The sequence below is a fragment of the Chanodichthys erythropterus genome, chromosome 4 (genome assembly GCF_024489055.1).
Source record: "Chanodichthys erythropterus isolate Z2021 chromosome 4, ASM2448905v1, whole genome shotgun sequence".
NCBI classification, from domain to species: Eukaryota; Metazoa; Chordata; class Actinopteri; order Cypriniformes; family Xenocyprididae; genus Chanodichthys; species Chanodichthys erythropterus.
Genome location: NC_090224.1, coordinates 17,228,451 through 17,251,313, shown reverse-complemented (window position 1 = coordinate 17,251,313; position 22,863 = coordinate 17,228,451). Strand labels below are relative to the sequence as shown.

The following is a 22,863-nucleotide window of genomic DNA, read 5'->3' as shown; positions in this document are numbered from 1 at the left end:
GAAAAAAAAAAGTACACAACTGTTTAACACTGATAATAATCATAAATCAGCATATTAGAATGATTTTGTAAAGGATCATGTGACACTGAAGACTGGAGTAATGATGCTGAAAATTGTGTTTATCACAGGAATAAATTATAAAATATATTCAAACAGAAAACAGTTATTTTAAATTGTAATACTTTTTCACAATATTACCGTTTTTTCTGTATTATTAATTAAATAAATGCAGCCTTGGTGAGCAGACGAAACTTCTTTTAAAAACATTAAAAATCTTACCGATCCCAAACTTTTGACTGGTAGTAATATATATATATATATATATACTATATATATATATATTATATATATAGTAAACCCAAAATAACATTTCATGTTATTCAGATGCTCAGAACTGATGCTGTGTATGCAAATACTGAGCAATAGCAATTATAATGTACAGAAAAAGGTTAGTCTGGTACATTTTAGTTAAAATCAATTTTATTAAAAACAAAAACAATCTATTTATTCTTATTTCTTTTCTTTTTATTATGGAAGTGTATGACAGAAATAAATGAGCTTCAAACAAAATAAGCCAAAACCCGTTTTATTTATGATGCAAAGACGTTTGTCAGGGCACGAACAGCTTCTTGTCCACAAAAATTGTGGAGCAACGTTTACAAAAAAAATAAAAATTACAGGTGTGTGAGTACAGCAGCAGCATTTGCTCTTAGCTTTTCATTGCCATTTTAGTTGGCCAAAGTACGTTTCTGCATGGGACAGAAAACTGAAAAGCAAAACTGGGATAGTTCACATTTAACATACAAAATATTTGTCCATACATTGGCAATTCTAGTAAAAGGTTACTCACTTACGGAAGGCTATATCCTAGCTTACAACATTTTTTTTTTCTAAAACTGTACATTTTCTCTTTTATATAGTGAGAAGAAAACCAAAAACATGTACACTAGATGTGTTACAGTTAACCTGATTCCAGGTTTAGCAAAACTATTAAAACAAAGAAAAAGTCTATGAAACAATGGAAGACTGTCTACCTATTACTGTTGGTAGCTTACAAGAAAGATCTCCACAGATAAGTCCAATAATTTCTGCGAATATATACCAAAGCCTGCAACATTTGCAACAATGCAGTGATACAATTTGTGACTGCAAATGAAGATTTAGATTTAGCCACTTAACTTGCTCCAAACTAACAGACTAGAGCAACTGAGAATGTGCTGCCAAAGCGCTAGAGAACTGATTTAATTGTTTGTCAACCCATATGCTGCTTGGTCTTGGTGCTAAAGCTGTAGCAGTGGGCTTCAGTGGCATCCAAAAGCCCATCCAAATGGACAGATCTCACCCGCTGTCTCACCAGAGAGAGGTTTGATAGTTGAAGCGAATCTTCAGCAGGTATTTCAGGTTAACCTGAGCAATATCATACACAATGTACCTGAAGGAAAGTTTGAGTCAAGGGAAACACAGTGGAAGATGATGAATGTGAAGTTATATGAATATAGGCAGTTTCTAAAAGCGATCGATGATATTTACCCTGAATATTTATGCAAGTGAAAATAGCAGTATTTTCTTTACACTAAGTGTAAACAGTTTATAGACCCCATTTATACTCCTAACACTACACATTAAACACTTTATTCACGCTATGAGATGTGCTACGCATAGCGTACTGCAGCACTTCCGCCTACGTCACTTGCGACCTTTCCAACATGATTACGCAATGCCTGGTGCATCGCAGAGCAGGATGAGAATTTGTGGTTAAAAACAATATACATTTTTTATTTTATTTAATTTTTTTTTAGAAAATGACCGATCATTTCACCAGATAAGACCCTTATTCCTCATCTGGGATCATGTAGAGCCCTATGAAGCTGCATTAAACTGCAATTTGGACCTTCAACCCGTTGAACCCAACTGAAGTCCACTATATGGAGAAAAATCCTGGAATGTTTTCCTCAAAAACCTTTATTTCTTTTCAACTTAAGAAAGAAAGACAAACATCTTGGGGGAGAGTAAATTATCAGGAAATTTGAATTCTTAAGTGAACTAATCCTTTAAATAGGCACTTTAGTTCCACTACTCAAATATTTTCTTAATTTTTAATTAAAAAAATCCTGTCTGAGCTGATGTGTGATGGGAAAAGGGAGAAGAATGAGTTTGAAAAAAATGGATTTGAACTCTGGTTGATCACGTCAAAAGCTAGTGCCGCCCGCCTTACGCTGTTACGAGCAGGATTTCTTTTATTATTTTGTCTGGCTTAATCAGACAATGGTGGGCGGAGTTAGTGTAAATGGCATCTGCAGATAAAAGATGGGCTATTTGCACTCAGTATAAAATAGACACAATGATAAATATATTTCAGATGCACATTTATGTAAAACAACAGATGAAAGACAACAAATAATGCAGAAATCTAAAGGATACTCGTTGTAGAGCAGACTTGTGTCATCAATGTTTGTGTTGGTGCCTTTGCCCAGGGGAACGTCCACTCCATTCAGAGATACAGTAGCTCTTGGGTCTGGAGCAGTTCTTCCCAAACCTTCAGATAGCAAAAACATGTTAACAACATTTGTCAGAAACAAAAAACACAGAACTACAACAAAATAAGATCTCTTTCCTAATAAAGAGGCACCTTACCTTTTACACTGTGTTTACCCTTTGGTAACTTTGTAATGTGTGAGGCCTTCTTCAGTTCATGCCTTTAGAGTAGAATAAAAATCAGAATTGAAGCAATGATGACAACAATGAATCATGAAATGGCTTAATTTTGCAAATAATTGTTGCCTTCCTAATTTCCAAATGGTGACAAACACTACTGAAATAATACTTTTGAACAAGAATGCATTAAATTGACAATAAGGACATTTATAATGTGACAAAAGATTTCTATTTCAATTAAACACTGTTCTTTTGAACTTTCTATTCATCAAAGAATCCTGAACAAAACGTATCAAGTTCACACAAAAATGATGCTGAAAATTCAGCTTTGTATCACAGAAAAAAAAATTACATTTTTAATATATTCAAATAAAAAATTTGTATTGTAAAAAATAATCACATTTCATAACATTACTGTTTTTACTGTATTTTTGATCAAATAAATGCTTGGTGAGCAGAAGAGGCATGTTTCAAAATCAATAAAAAAAATCCCCAAACTTTTGAACAATAGTGTATTAACTTATTAAACTCTGACATTGATAACATATTTACTCATGGAGACTTAAATCAAACTAGGACAAAAAGAGCATATCTCACATGTTTCCAAGGGCAACCTCTCCTAACAGAATGAGGCCAACGGGATCAGCCTGGGACGTGTGGCAGTAGTTTGCACTCTTCGACACCATGTCAGCAAAGTAAACACCTTTGCCAAACATGTAACCTGTCTGTATTAAAGATCACATAATCAGTATAGATATCAGTACAGTAGAATAGCAATGTGTGCTGGAAATGTGTTTTTATATGAAAGCAAAACAAGTATCATAAATTATGCATAAATTAAGAAAGAAACAGCTCTAATTGAGTCATAAATCAAGAAGGTTTTTGTATCCTCATTTTTCCAGAGAGAGGCAGCTGATGGCACTGGAGGGTGCAGAAACTTACCACTGGAGCCTCAGGAGGAGCGATACGCAGACCCTGAGACAGGATACCTGCGTAGTTGGTGGTGCGGGAGCCGTGCCACAACAACTGCCGGTTGGGTAATTCTTTGAAGGGCCGGAAACGCTGGTACTCACCCTCCCTGTCAATCTTAAAGATCTAATGAAACAAAAACACAGTGGTTAGGGATAATAGTATGTTATTTTGCTCAGTGCATTAATGAAACAATAATTAATGCACTAGTTAACCCTGTTAAAGTCTGACATATGAAGAAAAAAAATGTAATTTTTTTTTAGTTTTTCTAACCCTTTAGACAAAACAAAAAAAGTATGCATGATTTGAGCAAAACTGAGCAAAAATATGAAATTTGGTAAAAATGCTGATATTAAAATAAATTGTAATATAATTGTAATATAAATCAATGAGATCTTTTCAGTATAACAGACTACTTACATAAAATGCATATCAATATCAGTTGACACCTAATAATATCCTTGTAAGATAATAATTAATGCAATGATGATTGAGAGACGTACAAAAAAAGTTCAAAAGCCTCATAACTCATTTGATACTCACATTTTAGTTTGATTTTTCAAAAAAATTATATATGGATAATCAAGTAAACCTAACATGTTTTACTTAGTAAGTGTCTATATTGAAATATTACTAACAATATAAAAATTATTGGTAACACTTTGCAATAAGGTTTCATTAGTCATCATTAGCCATTTAATTTGGTTAACATGAACTAAGAAAGAACTGCACTTCTACAGCATTTATTGATCTTAGTTAATGTTAATTTCAACATTTACTCATACATTATTAAAATTAAAAGCTGTATTTGTTAACATTAGTTAATGCACTGTGAACTAACATGAACAAACAGTGAACAGCTGGATTTTTATTAACTAAAATTAACAAAGATTAATAACTATGGTAACAAATGTATTGCTCATTGTTAGTTCATGTTCGTTAATACATCAACTAATGTTAACAAATGAGACCTTATTGTAAAGTGTTACCAAATTATTCTTATGTTTACTTTACAAAAATCATTAAAGACTTCACAGCAAAAAGACAAGGAAAAAAGTTACTTGTTAAAAAGTATAAACTATTAATCGGACGACAGAAGGTATGTAGTAGATTGTGTAAAACAGGGTTTTCAGCAAAGTTTAAAGGCCTCAGAAATTTGCGTATCAAAGGGTACAGTAGTTAATCTCACCTCCTCAACTTCCAGTGTGTAGGTGTTGTGAGTAGCAGCGTGTGTGTTCTTCACATATTGTAGGATAAGCTGAGCCTCATTTGATGACTTGTCGACCACCTATAAACACAAAATCGGCATCAAACACTACAGGCATGATTTTATCATGGTAGCGGCGAAGGAAAATTCACTTAAAAAGAAATGTTACCTCAATTTTGGTTTTGAGTTTCTCATAGTTAAGGTCAATGGGATCTTTCTTATTGTCCTCCACTCCTCCCCGTAGCAGGCTGTAGGCCACCTCGATGTCCAACAGGTTGTCCAGCATCTGCACCTTTTGCTATAATGAATATGCAACAGGTTTAAGTAATACATCACAACAAGACTGTTGCCGTGACATTTTCTTCAAAAGTTGCCCAAGCAATTACCTGTATGTAATCAACATTACTCAACAGCGGTGGTTTCTTCATACCGAAGTCGTGAGGTATCAGTGTGTAGAAGCGATTGGACAGGTCTAAGATCAGTGCTTCTGAAGCGCTATCTGCCACAGCCTACAGAAATAAATGAGAGCGAACAGGAAGTTAAAATAAAGGAGTGCATATTTGATTCTATTTTTTTTTTTTCCTTTTACGAAAAAACTGGGCTTTTACTACAAAAATATGGTTTCGGAACCACTAAGACTAACCTGTTGGACCTCGCTCAGAAGGGAATAGGCACTTTGGATCTGTCGCTTGCTTAGTTTTCCTAATGGCATCTTCTGCAAGTCAATCTGTAGGAGAAATTACACCCAGTTACAGTCATATCTATGACCACAGATATTGCGTTTCTTATTTTGCTATAAAAAAAAAGGGAAGTTCACCTCAAATTCAACCATGGCTTTCTTCATGCTTTCTACATCAAAGATCATTCGGATGAGGTCTTGGATGGGTTTGGCCAACTGAGATTTGGCGCCTGCACTTGCAGTCAACTTCTTCACAGCCTCCTCATCCTGGATAAATATATGTGGAAAAGGTCCATAATTTAAGATTATAATCAACTTGTTTACCCTTATAACGCAATTGGGTCTGTTTTGACCTGGAAGAAATACATATTCTCTAAAAACGTTTTAGTATGGGAACCACAGTTTGGTAATGTGTTAAAACTACCAAAATACACATTTTATATTATATTATATTATAATAAAAAAAGTTTTTTTTTAAAAGATATAACCATTAAAAAAAATTTACAACCTTTGTATTTGGGTCCATTTTGAGCCATGAGGCTTCATGATGTTATGCAGATTTGTTTGATCTCTGTTAGATTTGTCCCAAAACTACTTTTGTAAAATATACTTGGCCTCTTTCCCATATATCTCACACACTTTTAGGACTGTAACACTACATCATGATAACATTTGTAGATTTTTTTTTTACTGAAAACAGGGTCCAAAAATCTAGTTCATTCTTTCTGACTTTTAATTCACATTAACAAGCACTACTAAAACAGTAATATTCACAAAGATGTATGCACAGTTCTGGCAATGAAATGTCCCTCAACAATTCTCTGGCTACATGTTGTCCCAGTTCTTACCTGTCCGTAGTCAATCTCGAGAGGGTAAAACTTATTGGGGTATTTTGTGAAGTTGCTTGAGGCCCAAGAATTCCCAGTTTTTTCCTCATACACGCTGCAGAAATTATCCATAGCCGAGTTCTTATCGTAAAACTTGTCCAATTTGTTTCCCCCAATGGTGGTGCCGACTCGACCCCATGACCTGAACACCCAGTATCTGAAAAAGCAACAAGCATGCTCAAGAAAAGTGGAAATTGGTGCAGTTGCTGATATAAAATAATTAAAAAGGTATTTCCCTAATAATAAGTGCACATTACAAAAAGCTGGCATTGATGAACCTACATTTATTCTACCCTAAACTCACACTTTCATAAGAGAAATACCTTATGGGAAATATGCATAAATATACATACATTTTAAGGTTTTGAAGCAGGTGTTGGATAAAAATGCTGCTTGCAAAGCACTTACAATTAAGTCTAAGAAACTCGTATGAAATTACTATAGATTACTTTTAAATTGGTTGTATGATGTAGAACAAAATAGTGATGTGTTTGGGATGAAATTATGTTTTTTTAACAGTAATCCATATAAAAAATAATAAATAAAAAAAAAATTACAAAAATGGATTAGGCTTACCGTTTCTGGACGTCATCCTCCAGCAGCTGTAATTTGTAGTACGAGTTTGTCCCTCTAACAATGTCCACGAGACCCAGTGTGGCGCTGTAAATCTTCCCGTTCTGATCCAGAACGTGAGCACAGTTTTCCAGACCTGAGCAATTAAATCATGATTAAGGCATTGCACAATCAATACATATCCAAATATAGTATATAGACTGTTGTGTGAATGAGTTATGGGGGAAAAAAAGACTCAGTCTCACCTGATGCAGGATCTACTGCTGCCCCTCCTTTCACTGTCAGTTTCATTTTCTTTGATTTGCTTTCACCTGGAGGAGTAAGAGACAGTATTATTCAGTAAAAAGTATATGCTGAAAATCATGTAGGTGTGTTTCTGAAAACTTTCTGACAGTGCATTTGTGCATGCATATAAATGGAACTAAATAATAATAATAAAAATACAAACTTCAAATCAAATTAAACCCTGTTTATTTCTTAATTAATGTTCCTGGATATATAATGAACTCTTTCCCCGCTAGCGTTTTTTTTTTTTTTAAGTTGCCCCCAGAATATTTTGTTGTATAAATATCTGAACATGCAATATATCAAAAGAAAGAACACAGTTTCTGCTATAAAAAAAGAACAAAACAAAAACGTTTTATTCATGCTTTTTGTTAAAAAAATTTACGGCAGTGATGTCTGACACTCATTGAAGTATATGCGCGAGACATCACTGCCATTGACAGAGCGCGATCAGACATCACTAAAGGAGTCATGAACGGAGTAGGACATAGTGGTGTATTAGAGGTAAAAAATGATATAAATACTTTTCGGTTTCTCACAGAAACCGATCGTTTCGTGTCTTAGGACATTAATGTGACGTCACGAGCCGCAGGGTTTCATTTGGATTTGTCTAAGCAAGGTTTATTCACTCTTATAGATGAAGTTCCCATCTACTGCAATTATTTGAATGACAGAGGGCAGCGGTTGCAGTTAAAAATCATCATTTGTGATCGACTGAAGAAAAAATGTCACCTACATCTTGGATGCACTGGGGGTAAGCAGATAAACATCAAATTTTCATTTTTGGGTGAACTATCCCTTTAATGACAGAATGTTCATTTTTGGGAGAACTAACCCTTTGATCAAATCCTACCCAAAATCATTTCCATATTTAGTTTCAATCTGAAATATTTTTTACTACTGAAGTTAAAAGTGTTGTGAATATAATTAAATAATAAAAATAAAATCTCATGCAAAAACTTGCTTCATAAGATGTTTTGCAGGAAAATTAAACTATCTCTCTAACCTTCTTCCTCTTTGACTCTGCCGGTACTCTTTGAGGAATGAGCTCCAGTGGATTTGGAGGCCGCGGTTGCAGCCTGGGCCTGGGCCTCGACTTTAACTTCAGCACCCCAAGGGGAGATGGCGTGCAGGGAGATGAGCTCCTGAAGGGCCTTGCCGGACTCCTTGACGTCAGTGAGGAAGTCCTCTGCCACCACACGCACACCTGCATCCCTCACCTCCTCCATCTTCTTGCTCATTTTTTCAATCTCCTCTGAGACACAAGAGGAACAGAGCAGGTTATTAAGGAGTTTGGATGTGACACACGCCAAAAAATAAATAAGCTGGCACAAAATCAGAAGGGACAAATGTATTAATCTGCAAGTAGAAGCAGACCACCGATTCCTGTGAGAACATACTGGCCTATATGGGACACCTAGTTAACACGCACACCTCATTTTGTATCATACACTCTTAAAGGTTCCAAATGGGAGTTTTCGGAGCGATGCAATAGAACCACCATTTTTGGTTTTCCAAAGAACCTTTTTCTACTGTACAGAACTTTTTGTGCAATGGAAAGTTCCATGGATGTTAAAGGTTCTTTATGGAACCATCAATGCCAATAAAGAACCTTCATTTTTAAGAGAGTACTGGGTATAACTTACTTTAGTTTACTTTAGCTAAACAAAATCTGTCTACATAGCAAGGAAGTTCACAAGAGTTTGGAAAAGAGCTACAGAGCGTCACTCACTCTTGCTGCTGAGGCAGAGAGCAGCTTTGCTGGCGGTGCCTGTGATTTTTCCTCCCAGTTCTTCCACTGCATTTTTCAGCTCATCTTTGTTCTTTCGAAGTTTTCCCACAGCCAGCAGCTTCAGTCCTGTCAGAGGCTTATCTAGAGAATACATTGAGACAAAAACATTCAGTTTATACCTATTAAAATTGAAAGAGCATAGTAATCCTTAACCTGCTTGCCAAATGATCAGTTCCTGAGAGAATAACAAATAATAAAAGCGATAGACAAAAGCCGATTGTTTGAGATCAGCCGGGTTTTCATCCACATATATTTGTGTGCATTTTGGGGCATTACATAAGACATTCAAAATGTCAATATCAAGATGTAAATTCATTGTTATGTGAACTATCAGTTTAACTAAATAACAAAATAAATGTAGTGTTCATTTAATTTCAGCAATATTTGTCAGTATTATTGTTAACAAACTATAACTATTGAAAACAGTTTTCACTAATTGAAATAAAGCTGAAATTAAATATTAGATGAAATATAAATATTAGATGAAAAATGGAAATGAAAATTAGAAATTCTGCCTTTGCCAATTAACAAAAATAAAATATTTTATAAACTTAGTAATTTTTAAGTTTAAGTGCTAAAAAGTGTCATTTTAGTATCATTGATATAGTATTGTATTTTTCATGAATATTCTGAATTAGTTTTTAATTTTATATTTTCGTATTTCATTTTAGTTCATTTTTTTTGTGTAAAAATGTTGTATTTTTTAATTAGTTATTTTTTTCCTTTTTTAAAATATGTTTTAGTTATTTTAGTACACCAAGTTAAACTAAATGAAAACCAGGAATTTTGCCCTGGCAACTAGCTGAAATAAAACAAGTTAAATTTTTTTTAAAGTTATATTTAAATTGAAGTAACAACGTTTTTTTTTTTTTTTTGGTTTTAGTTACAATAATAATAATACTGGTACTAAAATTACTAAAACTGAAATAAAAATAAAGCTAAATTGGAATTTTAACAAAATAAAATAATGTAAAATGATGACAAACACACAAAATTAAAATGAAAACTGAAAAGTTAAAGCTAACTCAAAACATACTACACTAGCATATGAATAATACAAAAATAATTTTGGGTACATCTGATATGCTATCATTATTTGTGTGGGCATCTGCTGTTGAAAGACACGTACTGATCGACCACTAAACATACATCAGTATTTCTCACTGACCTGCAGGCACCTCTGTGAGGTTGTTACTGGAGGAAGCGGACATGCTCGGTGCGGCTGAGGTCGCAGTAGCCGTGGCAGAAGAGGGGGTAGAGGCCGCAGGTGGGGCATCTTTGGGAAACACACGGTCCTGCCGTTTGAACTTAAACTTCTTCAGAAACGGAATCTCACTGAACTCCTGAGGAAGAATAACATTGTCAGAAGTCAGGACATGATAGGATTAGGATGATTAAGTGCTGAAAATTAAAGACTACAGATCTACTAACCTTAGGAGTGACCCAGTCTTTGCGATCAGGTGTCTGAGTCTTGAATACACACTTGGTCCATGCAGAGATGTCTCCAGTACAGTAGTATGCATCGCTCTTAAACACAAGTTGCCCTTTGCAAGTCTCACAAGGCTTCAGGGACCCAAACGCCATGCAATCTGATAGATGGTCCACAACCTGTCAATTTTTATTAAAGAAATGGTACACAAAGTCATAAAGCTATAGTGAAAATAGTCAAAGATTCTACTTGATATCAGTCTTTTGATGCTGCTATTGAAATTGCCAGTCAAACAGTGAGCATCAGATCAAATCTGCATGTTTGTCTGTATTGCACACTTACATTTGACTCCCCAGAGGGAACTTCCTGATTGTTAGCAATAAGCAGTTCCTTCATGTCATTGATGGAGCAGAACTTCTTTAGCTTGTCTTTAATTCCCCAGATCAGCTGGCTTTGCTCCTAGAATACACCAAGAACCAGACAAAAACATTTTTAGACTGATATATTTTCTAATATTTAAAGAAAAACAAAGAGCAATCAGTTAAATGTTGGGAGCCAATGCTAGTCTAATTTTTAAAGATGCCACAATTGATGTAATGAAATTGATATTGTGACAGCGGGGAAAAGAGTGCTAAATGCAAATAATAAAATGCAACTAACTATATAATCATGTTAGGATAAGAAAAACAAATAGGGTTTTGAATGTTTAAAAGGTTACAAGCAAAGTGTGAACTACATTATATTGGTGTAAATTCATTTGTTACTAGATAAAAATAATCCACAATAATCCATACCAGGTTACAGATGATAACAGAACACATCTCATACCTTCAGTTTCAGCTGCAGTTTTTCATCTTCTTTCTTCTGTTTCTTAGAGACTCCTCCATCAACATCATCTGCCTTTCTCTTCCTGAGAAAGAAAGGACATTCATAAGAACAAACAAAGATGACCAGATGCGCAAGCCTAAAAACACTTTATGAAATAACATTGTATATTCTAGTGATGCCCTTTTGAAATAAGGACATTACTTAAATATGCTGCAAACAATTTTCAATTCAAATCAATTAGAATCAATTTCTAAAAGGTCAACTGCAGCATTCATCTGTTAAATACTTCTGCATAATGATGCTATTCCTAATTACAAAGACGCTTTTGTTAATTTAAATAAAGCTGAAATACATAAAATATAAATATTAAATGAAGAACTGCTACACTGCTCCTTTATACTGATGTAAATGGGATATTCTCATTGTAAACTTGTAAAAAAAAAATCCATGATCTGATCACCTGATCCAAATGGTGAAAACGTTTCCACCTTGTGGATTTGAGTTAATCCAACAGAGAATTTGGTCACCTCTGAGCTTGTGTAGTGGCTCATCTATCAGTGGACCTCATTAGAAGATTATCAGTCCTCTGAGTCACAGTCATGTCTGGACAGGCTCCTCTATCCGATGGCCATCATAATGCAGATCATTAATTAATCACCTCATGACAAACAAGCTGATCTCAACATCACCACCGCGCCTACTTCCCCTCTATAATGTAATTAACGACCATTTGGGTAACGATAATGATGACCCATAGCGGGAAAAACACAAACAAGAGCATTTTTCCCATTAGAATGAAAGGCTTATAAAAGCCCATATCACAGTGACGGGTGAAATACAACACAGGGAGAGAGAAAATAAATTAATATAGATGAGGCATCTTTCGCTAATGGATGGAACATTTCTAAGTATATCCAAAGAAGTCAAATGCATCGGCAGAACATAGGCAAACAACGAACGAGTGACATCTCAAAGCAATAATATACGAAGCATACGCGACAGAGACTTGGTATGTACATCAATAATATTTACTTTTAAAAAGACATTTTGTAATTTATTATTTCATATTTCACAATTTTAAATTATATTATTTGTTTTACTTTAACACATTTAATATGTTTATATACAGTCAAACCAAAAATTATTCAGACATTTTTTATATATATTTTTACTAGTGGGTGCAGGACACTATAGTTCATTTATGTAAGGGAGGAGAGAAAAATAAAGTAAACTGTGTCATATTATACCCTAAAATTCTTCATACAGTAGACTACCAGTAAAATTTATAAAAGCTATAAAAATGATTCAGAAACTTTGACCTGACCATGTTTTGCTTAAGTGTTATCTGACATAAGATTATTTTTTTCCGACACAGTTTAACTCTGAGATCTTGTCATATTTTATAACCTTTTTTTTTTAAACTATAGTGAATAAACTGTATTAATGAATGAAATGTTCAAGGTGTCTGAATAAATTTTGGCTTGACTGTATAAATGTGTGTGTTTGTGTCGTTAGTGTTGTCACGATACTGGAATTTCCAACTTCAATATGATACCTTAAAAAAATATTGGTATTTGATACCATTTTCAATATCACAGGGAAAACTGCCATATATACCACCATACAGATAATTTGTTCTCTCATAATTTTTAGATAATTTTGTTGCAATAGCTTACACAGAATAAGTTTTATTTGAACCGTTATAAATAAATAAAATAAGAACAAATAAACAAACTGCAAACAATAGCACAAATAAATACAATAGAATAAAGAGATAAAAGAAATAAACATGGCTCTAAGTTTTCCAGGTGGGTCTAACAGTAGTATTCAGGTAAATACAACAGAAATTAAAGCAATCAAATGTAAAATAACACTGGATAATCTTCATTGTAAAAATGTAATTTAGATTAATGCTTACAATAGGAGTTACAAAAGTTATTTATTTAAAAGCAGCAAGGGATTTTCTTTGACTTTTGTTCTTTTATTAACATGACTGAAAGCAGGTTTATTAGGCTGCTGTCACTTTAAGAGTTTATGCACAGATCCAATATACTGTTACACAACAAGTGTAATTCTCTCAACTATGTACGTTCCAAAACTTACTGTATTTACCCGAATACTTGGCAAGAGAGGCATTTTGACAATTTTGTATGTATTTGACCATTTAAATTCATGATTTCAGTTCTAGATTTTTTTGATGGTGACTTGATGGTTTATTCAGAAGGTCAATTCCTCATTCAAAGGCATGGTAAAGGCAATCAGACAAATCATTTTAATACAAAGCTAGACATGTGCCGATATTCGGTAATACGATATATCACGATAATAAATACGCACAAGATTGTTATCATGGGCACTTCAAAATACTGTGAATGATTATTTATTACGAATTATTCAAATTTTTATAGTACATTTTAAGAATACTTTCCCCATTAACCGTATAAAATGCACAACACCGCTGTATGCTGCGTCAAAGGGACACGCACACTCAGATGTAAACAAGCCCAATGTGCATGAGAAACACATGGTAGAATGAGTGAAGGTGATGTGCTGAATAAAATTGCACATTCACCCTCTGACAGCAGAGTGCGCTGATGGAACAGCAGAAATGCAGCGGTTACCCCGCAGCTGCACTACTAGAGTATTTGAAATGCTTCAAACAGCCATTCAGTTTTTTGCATTTGCAATGTTGTTGATCACAGCACCAAATACTTAACACTTAAAGACTTAATAGGCTATTTATTTTTAAGGTTTAAAAATAAATAGCCTATTAACATGAAATTGAGACCTTATTGTAGTGTTACCTGTTGTTCTTTATAATTCTTTTGCACTTTAATCTGTTTGAAACATTTAATTCATTTTTGTGTTTTGCGTTGTTGTATTTAAATGTTTAGAGTAAAACCTTAAACCTGTTATACTATGAAACCGCTTTTATTTCAACTTATTTCAATATCGTGATAATACTGTTTACCATGATAAAAGCTTCAGCAATTATCACAACATGAAAATTTGATACCGTCACTTGTCTATACAAAGCTTAATATCTGACCTTCGATCATCCATTTTTCTTCCTTCCTTGGTTTTATGTCTACAGGTCACAATGAATGAGTCTATCGCCAACTTCACTTTCTCGCCGACTCTGCTCTACGTCAACACGACTTTTATGAATGTCACCTCTTATGAAAATAACACATTCGTGCAGCTCACCTATGGTCTGTCCACCATGTCCACACTTACGCAAGGTAAACTTACACAAACTGTCTCTACTACTACTACAACTACAGCTACAACAACAACAGCTGCACCCAATATCCTAGCATCCATAAACCTGCCTTACATGATAGCTGAGCTTGTCATAGCCTTGCTCTCCACAGTGGGAAACCTGCTGGTTTGTGTTGCAGTGGGACTAAACAGAAAGCTCCAAACAGTTACCAATTACTTCCTGGTGTCACTAGCAGTGGCAGATATATGCGTGGGTTCCCTGGCGATCCCTTGCGCCATTATGACGGACCTGGGAATTCCACGGCACAATCTGTATCTGTGTTTGCTAATGTTATCTGTGCTCATCATGTTAACCCAGAGTTCCATCTTCAGCTTGCTGGCGGTCGCTGTGGAGCGTTATGTAGCCATTTTTATGCCCTTCCAGTACCACCGGCTCATGACACCTCGCAACGCAGTGCTGGTCTTGTGTGTCACTTGGACACTGGCCTTCCTGATCGGTCTGGTGCCACTGATGGGCTGGCACAAGCCTCCGCCAGAGACGGGCTACTGTTTCTTTGTGTTGGTGGTGGATATGACCTACATGGTCTACTTCAACTTCTTCGCCTGCGTCCTGACCCCACTGGTGGTGATGTTCCTCATCTACGCGCAGATCTTCGTCACGGTCAAACGTCAGATGAGGAGGATTGCAGCAGAGCGGGGCGGCGCGACCAACACAGAGGGAACGGCGAAGATGAAGAAAGAGATGAAAATGGCCACGTCGCTCTTTCTGGTCCTTTTCCTTTTCACGGTCTGCTGGATTCCACTACATATCATAAACTGCTTCCTGCTGCTGTGCCCCTCATGTCCCGTTCCCCTACCACTGCTACTAACAGCCATTATTCTCTCCCACGCAAACTCAGCTGTTAACCCTTTTCTCTACGCCTACAAGATGAAAACCTTCAGAAAAGCCTTTAAGGCAATCTTTCTATGTGGCAGGGGCATCAGTGATGGTGATGAAGCATGATGGTGGGGGACGCAACAACACACAAAGACCCTGAACGCTAAACACTTAGTCTAGTCCTAAAGTAAAGACTGAAAAGAATGTGTAAAACCAGACCTGTATTTTGTATGCGTCACTCTTGTCCATATATTTCTAAAGAAACATTCTTTAATTTGAGAGAGAAAATACTATTTTTTACGTACGACTTAAGACTAGGGCTGCATGATTTGGGGTGGATCAAATTGAGATTCTTCTGATAAAACTTGTGATTGCGATTTAAAATGTCATTTAAACTAAAAAGCTTCATACTATCAAATATAAATAATTATTAGGGGTCAAGCACTGAAGGTGCAATGACACCTATTGTCGTTCTTACTATTATTCTTCTGTTTTTTTCTTCTTCTTCTGCTCAGGAAGTCCATGGCAGCCAATAGAACCACTTGCAAGAAAATTATCAAATTTGGCACACTGATAGAGGACAGTCCCAACATTAACCACAGCTAATTTGGAACATCTAGCTCAATCCACGTAGCGCCACTTCCTGTCCAAAATTTCACTCACGTTTATGCTAATAACTTTTGAAGCATTAGGGCTAGCACCCTATGAAGTCATTTTCTATCATGAAAATTTTCCCGCCATTTTGAATTTTGCTCATCCTGGACTGTTTGTCCAATTTGTCCAATTTTCATGAAAATCAAATCAGATCATCTACAGTCCATGCTGGCAAAAAGTTATCAAAGGCTTTTTGACAAACCCAACCATTCTCGAATAACGCACAAACGAAAATTTCTCGTATTGAAACCAAACTTGATACATGACATCACAAGCATGACCTAAGGCTACATTCAGAGTCGGGAGATTTAAAAATAAAATAAAAATTGCTTATAACTTCTGAACATTTTGTCCAAAAACCATAAAAGTTAGATTCGGGACAGCATGCCAAGTCAAATGATATCCAATTTTCCCATATCGCCCATCTTGGGCATCGGCCATTTTGAATTTTGCTGTAAAATGTTGTATTTTATGAATGCATTAGCACATCACTACGAAACTTTGTATGGGTCAAATTCACTTGCTTATAACTTTAGATTTGGCATTTCCATATATTCCTGAATCCTTGCTAAATCCAACCATACTAATACATTCTAGGTTTCACCTAATGGCTTGTGCAATGTTGTGATTTAGCATTTAAACAACTTTTGCTTATATCGTTATATTCGAAACTGTTCAACCATCCAATCGAGAGACATAGAAACATAGGTTGTTGCTAATTTGCAAATTGCCAAATTGCCAAATGTCAAACTTTTGATAGCAAGTGGCAAATAAAAGCAATCAAAGTCAGGTGTGGTCATTTTATATGTGTGCATACATATAAATCTGTATAACTCCTAAACGAAAAGAAATTATGTATTTTCACCAAATTTGACACTGTTATGTATGGGGGCATTTTCAGGACACACACACAAAAAAAGCAGTGGGACTATAATTGAACAAAACATGAAATTGGCTCTAACTACAGTACCGTTGGCTGACTGACTTCAAATTGACATGCAGGGTCTTTGTCTCAGTTGCTATCAATGTCCATTATGACACTGGTGTACCTGGAAAAACATGGCCGTCTTTTTAAATACAAAATTACATTAAAGCTGCAAGCAGCGATGAAAGGGCCCTCGCACCTGGGACCACCGCCACCCAGTAGCCTCAGGAAAATAAATAGTGGGTGACATGCATGTAAGCGAGTAAATACAGGAGAAATATGGCAGTCATTTCGACGTGCCACACATCCTGCTGCCAACAGGTGGTGCTTTGACTATAACTGACTGAATATTGCAATGTAGATGTCTTCAGGCCAAGACTGATATCAAACATGTGAAGTTTGGAGCAGATCGGACATTGTATGCCTGAGTTACAACAACTTCCTGTTTCATGGTGTTAATCGCATACTTTAGCACTTAGCCAAGTGTTGCATGAGTTCACGTGTTTCTAGCATGTTTGGTACTTCATGGCATATACAAATGTGTTTCAGGGAGAGAATTATAGTGCAAAGCATATAGGGCTGCACAACGATTAATCGCAATTAATCGTTTGCAAAATAAAAGTCTGTGTTACGTAATATATGTGTGTTGTAATAATTATGCATATATAAATACATGCACATACATGTATAAATAAATTTACCTATTTATATATTTTATATTACATGTAAATATAAATATTTTATATATAAATATATTTTTTTCTTAAAGGTGCCCTAGAACTTTTTTTAAAAAGATGCAATATAAGTCTAAGGTGTCCCCTGAATGTGTCTGTGAAGTTTCAGCTCAAAATACCTCAGAGATTTTTTTTTTATTCATTTTTTTAACTGCCTATTTTGGGGCATCATTATAAATGAGCCGATTCAGGGCTACTGGCCCTTTAATTCTCCTACTCCACGCCCACGGAACTCGCGCTTGCCTTGAACAGTGCATAAACAAAGTTTGCACAGCTAATATAACCCTCAAATGGATCTTTACAAAGTGTTCGTCATTCATGCGGCATGCATGCGTTGGATTATGTGAGTATTGTGTACTGTTATATTGTTTACATTTGATTCTGAATGAATGAGGCTGTGCTACGTGGCTAACGACTAATGCTACACTGTTGGAGAGATTTATAAAGAATGAAGTTGTGTTTATGCATTATACAGACTGCAAGTGTTTAAAAATGAAAATAGCGACGGCTCTTGTCTCCGTGAATACAGTAAGAAACGATGGTAACTTTAACCTCATTTAACAGTACATTAGCAACATGCTAACGAAACATTTAGAAAGACAATTTACAAATATCACAAAAAATATCATGACATCATGGATCATGTCAGTTATTATTACTCCATCTGCCATTTTTCGCTATTGTTCTTGCTTGCTTACCTAGTCTGTTGATTCACCTGTGTACATCCAGACGTTAATACTGGCTGCCCTTGTCTAATGCCTTTCATAATGTTGGGAACATGAGCTGGCAAATGCAAATATTGGGGGCGTACACCCCGACTGTTACGTAACAGTCGGTGTTTTGTTGAGATTCGCCTGTTCTTCGGAGGTCTTTTAAACAAATGAGATTTATATAAGAAGGAGGAAACAATGATGTTTGAGACTCACTGTATGTCATTTCCATGTACTGAACTCTTGTTATTTGACTATGCCAAGATAAATTCAATTTTTAATTCGAGGGCACCTTTAAATATATACATGTATGTGCATGTATTTAAATATACATTCATCATAATTATACACAGAACACACACATATATTACGTAACAGACTTTTATTTTGCAAACGATTAATCGTGATTAATCGTTGTGCAGCCCTATGAGCATGCCACTTCCTGTTTCCAGCAGATGGCGCTATGACTAACTTAATATATTGGCATATAGAGGTATTTAGGCCAGGACTCTTATCACACATGTGAAGTTTGGGGACAGATCAGACATTGTATGTCTGTGTTACAACAACTTCCTCTTTCATGGCGCAACATCAGATTTTGCCAGGCTGCCACAGACACACCCTTCAATGAAAACTCAAGATCTTCGCAATTTAACATCTCTAAGGCCTTAAGATTAGACTGACCAAATATGATGTTGTTCTGGTTAAATCTCTATGAGGAGTTAAAGTACAATGTATGGAAATGGCAAAAACTGCTAAATTTTTGCAGAGAAAATTCAAAATATCTCACTTCCTCTTGGGTTTATAGATTTTGCACTCAGGGGCTTTTTTGGAGGTATTGGGCTGATACATGTGTCTTCCGAATTTCATACCAGTATGTGAAACATAGAGCGAAGGGCGCTTAATTAAAATTTTGTAGGTGACACTATCTAGCCATTTTGCCACACCTAACTCTGAGACCCATATTAGACGTAAATTTCCACCACTTCTGATGCGTGTGCAAAGTTTCATGAGTTTTCGAGCATGCTTAGGCCCTTAAAAATGCGAAAAAATGAACAATTACAATTGGGTCCTCACACCATCGGTGCTTGGGCCCTAAAAAGGATCTAAAGAAGTAACTGCAATGGTTTTGCATATTGCTGTATTTTACAGATGCATTGGCATGTATGTCTTTGGCACCATGCCCTAAAGGTACTCAAAACGTGTCAGGCAGCACCTCCTTGAGGTCAAAATTTTTTAATGAAATTATATTATAAGCAATTATATTTCATTACAAATCAATGTATTTATGGGTTTTCAACCTTTTTGCTTAAAACTGTCTGCAAATTTATTTACTTGTTTATTTATTTGCTTATAGCTTACATTTTTTGCTTCTGTTGTGCTTGAACCCTTAACTGCTGCTTGCAGCTATATATATTTTGATTATGATTATAAATATTTACTAAAGTGAAACAAAATAAGAAATATTACTATTGAAATATTTCACTGTAATATAAAAACGGTATCCAAGATCATTTTATTTTAAAGTACAACTTTAAAAATACAATAGTAACATGTATGCCTGTATTAATTTTGCACATTATAAGCAACCTAAACTCACAGCACAGAGGTGAGTTTGTGTGGGGTAGCATTTACTGCGAACTGAGCTGCTCTGAGACACCGAAAACATGTGAAAAAGAAAACAAACGGACTTCACTCTGAAACACGCAGCACATATATATGCATTTAATTAAACTGCAGCAATTGTGATTTGATAATAGAACTAATCCATATTGTGATTTCAGTTTTATCCTGATTAATCCTGCAGTCCTACTAAAAACCACAGACAGCAAAAAGATATCGAACGCTCACCCTTCATTCTTCACTGCAGGAAGTCTTTTCTTTAGCTCCTCCTTGTCTTCATCTCGTAGAGCTCCGAAACCTTTGAGCTGGGCGGCACTGTACTCTGGTTTAAACACTAGTTCTTCACGGCGGCTCACAAAGCAGCCAGTATGGTACCAGCGATCTATCAGACCAAGCTGAGGTTTCTCTGGGTCCACGGTCTTCTTTGACACACGGATATGGTCCTGAACATCAGCAGGGAAGAACAGATTAACTTGTAACTAACTTATTGTGTTTAAAAAGCATCATTTGTTAAACAAAACGTAATGCAATAAAGATGTACCTTTTCAATTTTTTGATCACATCCCTTGCAGGTGCTTCTGTTGGATTTGGCGTACTCCACTGCAAAGTCATTCAGTGTCTTCTCCCCTTTAGCTGCTCCCTTCTGTTCTCCTTTCCCTGCAAAGCAACAAGGATTAATGAATTAATTTAAGATTAGTGATTTAAGCCTAACTGCTTTGCAGCCCATATGGCAAATCAAACAAAACTAAATCAGTGTTTAGTTCAAAAGGAACATTATTTTAACAAATTACCTCCAGTAGCACCTCCGCTCTCAATGGCTTTCTTCACTTTCTCCTGGTCATCCCATCGCAGGTCAGTAAATCCGGATATGTCAGAGGGTGACTGTACTGCAGCCCGGAGCCAAAAGCAGGAAAAATGGTGCCAGTGAGGCACTTTGCCATCAAACATGGGAGACTGTGGGAGACAGACAGGTGCCGGATGATTAAGAAACATCCAGAGTAAAACACTAGTTCCCTGCAAAATGAAACTGAAAGCACATACAAGCATAACATCACAGCAGTCTGGTCATTTTTTGGTTGAGAATTTAAAGTAAAACAGATCATGTCTAAACATATTTTGTGTATTGTACAGCTCTTTTGCTTGTGTTACAGTAGTCTATCATACTAAAATGTAAACATTGTGTTAATTAAGTCATGAATCCAGCTATGAGGGATGTGAAATTCAGTCATTTTAAACTCATTGTTTCTTTTGGGCTTCATTACATTATCAAATCATTACATTTGAAATCACTGTTTCCATGAGAACCATTTAAACTCCTCTTGGGCCTGCGAAATAGTCATACAAACGTGTAATGTAATTACATTAACAACACTATGCATTCAAGAGCATACCTGCAAAACCAAATGGATTTACAGCAAAATAATGATGTTTAATAGCAGTTTTGGGTCAAAGCTGCACATAATTCATTACCTGCACCATAATGGCCATTCTCAGCGAGTCCTTAGCAATGTTTTCTTTGCATTTCTTGCAAGAGGCGCGTCCACTTTTCGCATATTCGGCTTTGTAGAGCTTGTCGTCCTGTGAGTCAGCCATTTCTGAAGATATAATTGTGAAAAGTGGACGTTTTCGGGTTTAATTCTGATCAGACAGGCCAAAAACTACAATGCAAAGAGTAATAGCACTCAGTCCGCGTGCAGAAGCACCCGCGCAGAATACCAGCCCAAACTAATCGAGTCTACATTCCTCTGGAGAATATGCGCAGACAGTGTTAATCGAACTCGAGCTACCTTTTCGACAACGGTTGCTGTGTCCGAAATCGTTCCCTCATTCACTATTCCCTACATTAGTCCATTAATATAGTTCATTTAAAGGAATGAAAATGTCCACAATGGTATCGGACACTGCTTCAAATAGTGCCCTATTTAAGGGTATAGGAGGTGATTTCAGACACAGCCCATGTATTTTTATTAACATGTTTTAAACATCACGACACTTGTACGTCCACAGTGTTAAGAAACAGTGGTGGTATGTTGTTAAAGGATTAGTTCACTTTCAAATTAAAATTTCCTGATAATTTACTCACGCCCATGTCATCCAAGATGTCCATGTCTTTCTTTCTTCGGTCGGAAAGAAATTAAGGTTTTTGATGAAAACATTCCAAGATTTTTCTCCACATAGTGGACTTCAATGGAGCCTAAATGGTTTAAGGTCAAAATTACAGTTTTAATGCAGCTTCAAAGCATTCTACGCGATCCCAGACGAGAAATAAGGGTCTTATCTAGAGAAACCATCACTCATTTTCTAAAAAATAAAATAAAAATGATATACGTTTTAACCATAAATGCTCATCTTGAACTAGCTCTCTTCTTCTTCTCTATTAGAATTCCGGCAGTGTAGACGCTGCTAAGGGTATTACTGCCATCCACAGGTTAAAGTATGAACTAAACTGACATATACAATATGCTAGTGCAAGTAGAGGGTATGCATGTGACCACAGTCGACTGTTACGACTGCGGTCCCGACCGCTAAGTGGCAAAAGACTGAGCGGCAGCATTGGTTTTCAGCGTGAATGTCGTGAAAAACACATCCAAAATGGGAAAGAGCTTTGTGATTGACTGTAGGTACATATTTAAAAACTGCCGAAAGCTACAGAAAAAAGTAGCAAATGGATCACTGCAATTCGCAGAAACAACTCGACTCCAGCAGAGAAACATGGATTTGCAGTTACCATTTTGTGTCAAATTGTTGGATTTTGAGATAAAATCATACCGTATATATTGTATAGTTATATATTGTGTTGACAAATTTAATAAT

General features: G+C 35.8%; 1 protein-coding gene and 1 pseudogene across 1 annotated transcript; one reads left to right on the top strand and one right to left on the bottom strand.

The window, feature by feature from the left end:
* Positions 1 to 586: 586 nt before the first annotated feature.
* On the bottom strand, positions 587 to 21,753 carry parp1 (poly (ADP-ribose) polymerase 1). Its single transcript, XM_067383203.1, has 23 exons — positions 21,520 to 21,753; positions 20,841 to 21,003; positions 20,591 to 20,706; positions 20,278 to 20,492; positions 11,305 to 11,386; positions 10,819 to 10,935; positions 10,479 to 10,655; positions 10,216 to 10,390; positions 8,988 to 9,128; positions 8,262 to 8,510; positions 7,216 to 7,281; positions 6,974 to 7,106; positions 6,359 to 6,554; positions 5,649 to 5,777; positions 5,475 to 5,558; positions 5,218 to 5,340; positions 5,001 to 5,129; positions 4,814 to 4,912; positions 3,598 to 3,750; positions 3,253 to 3,380; positions 2,635 to 2,696; positions 2,422 to 2,536; positions 587 to 1,432 (listed from the first exon to the last, which is right to left on the bottom strand). Exons 1-23 carry the CDS (start codon positions 21,640 to 21,642, stop codon positions 1,351 to 1,353), a joined length of 3,057 nt encoding a protein of 1,018 aa, XP_067239304.1. The 5' UTR covers positions 21,643 to 21,753; the 3' UTR covers positions 587 to 1,350.
* Positions 14,405 to 15,529, top strand: LOC137018536 (adenosine receptor A1 pseudogene; annotated as a pseudogene).
* Positions 21,754 to 22,863: the final 1,110 nt, after the last annotated feature.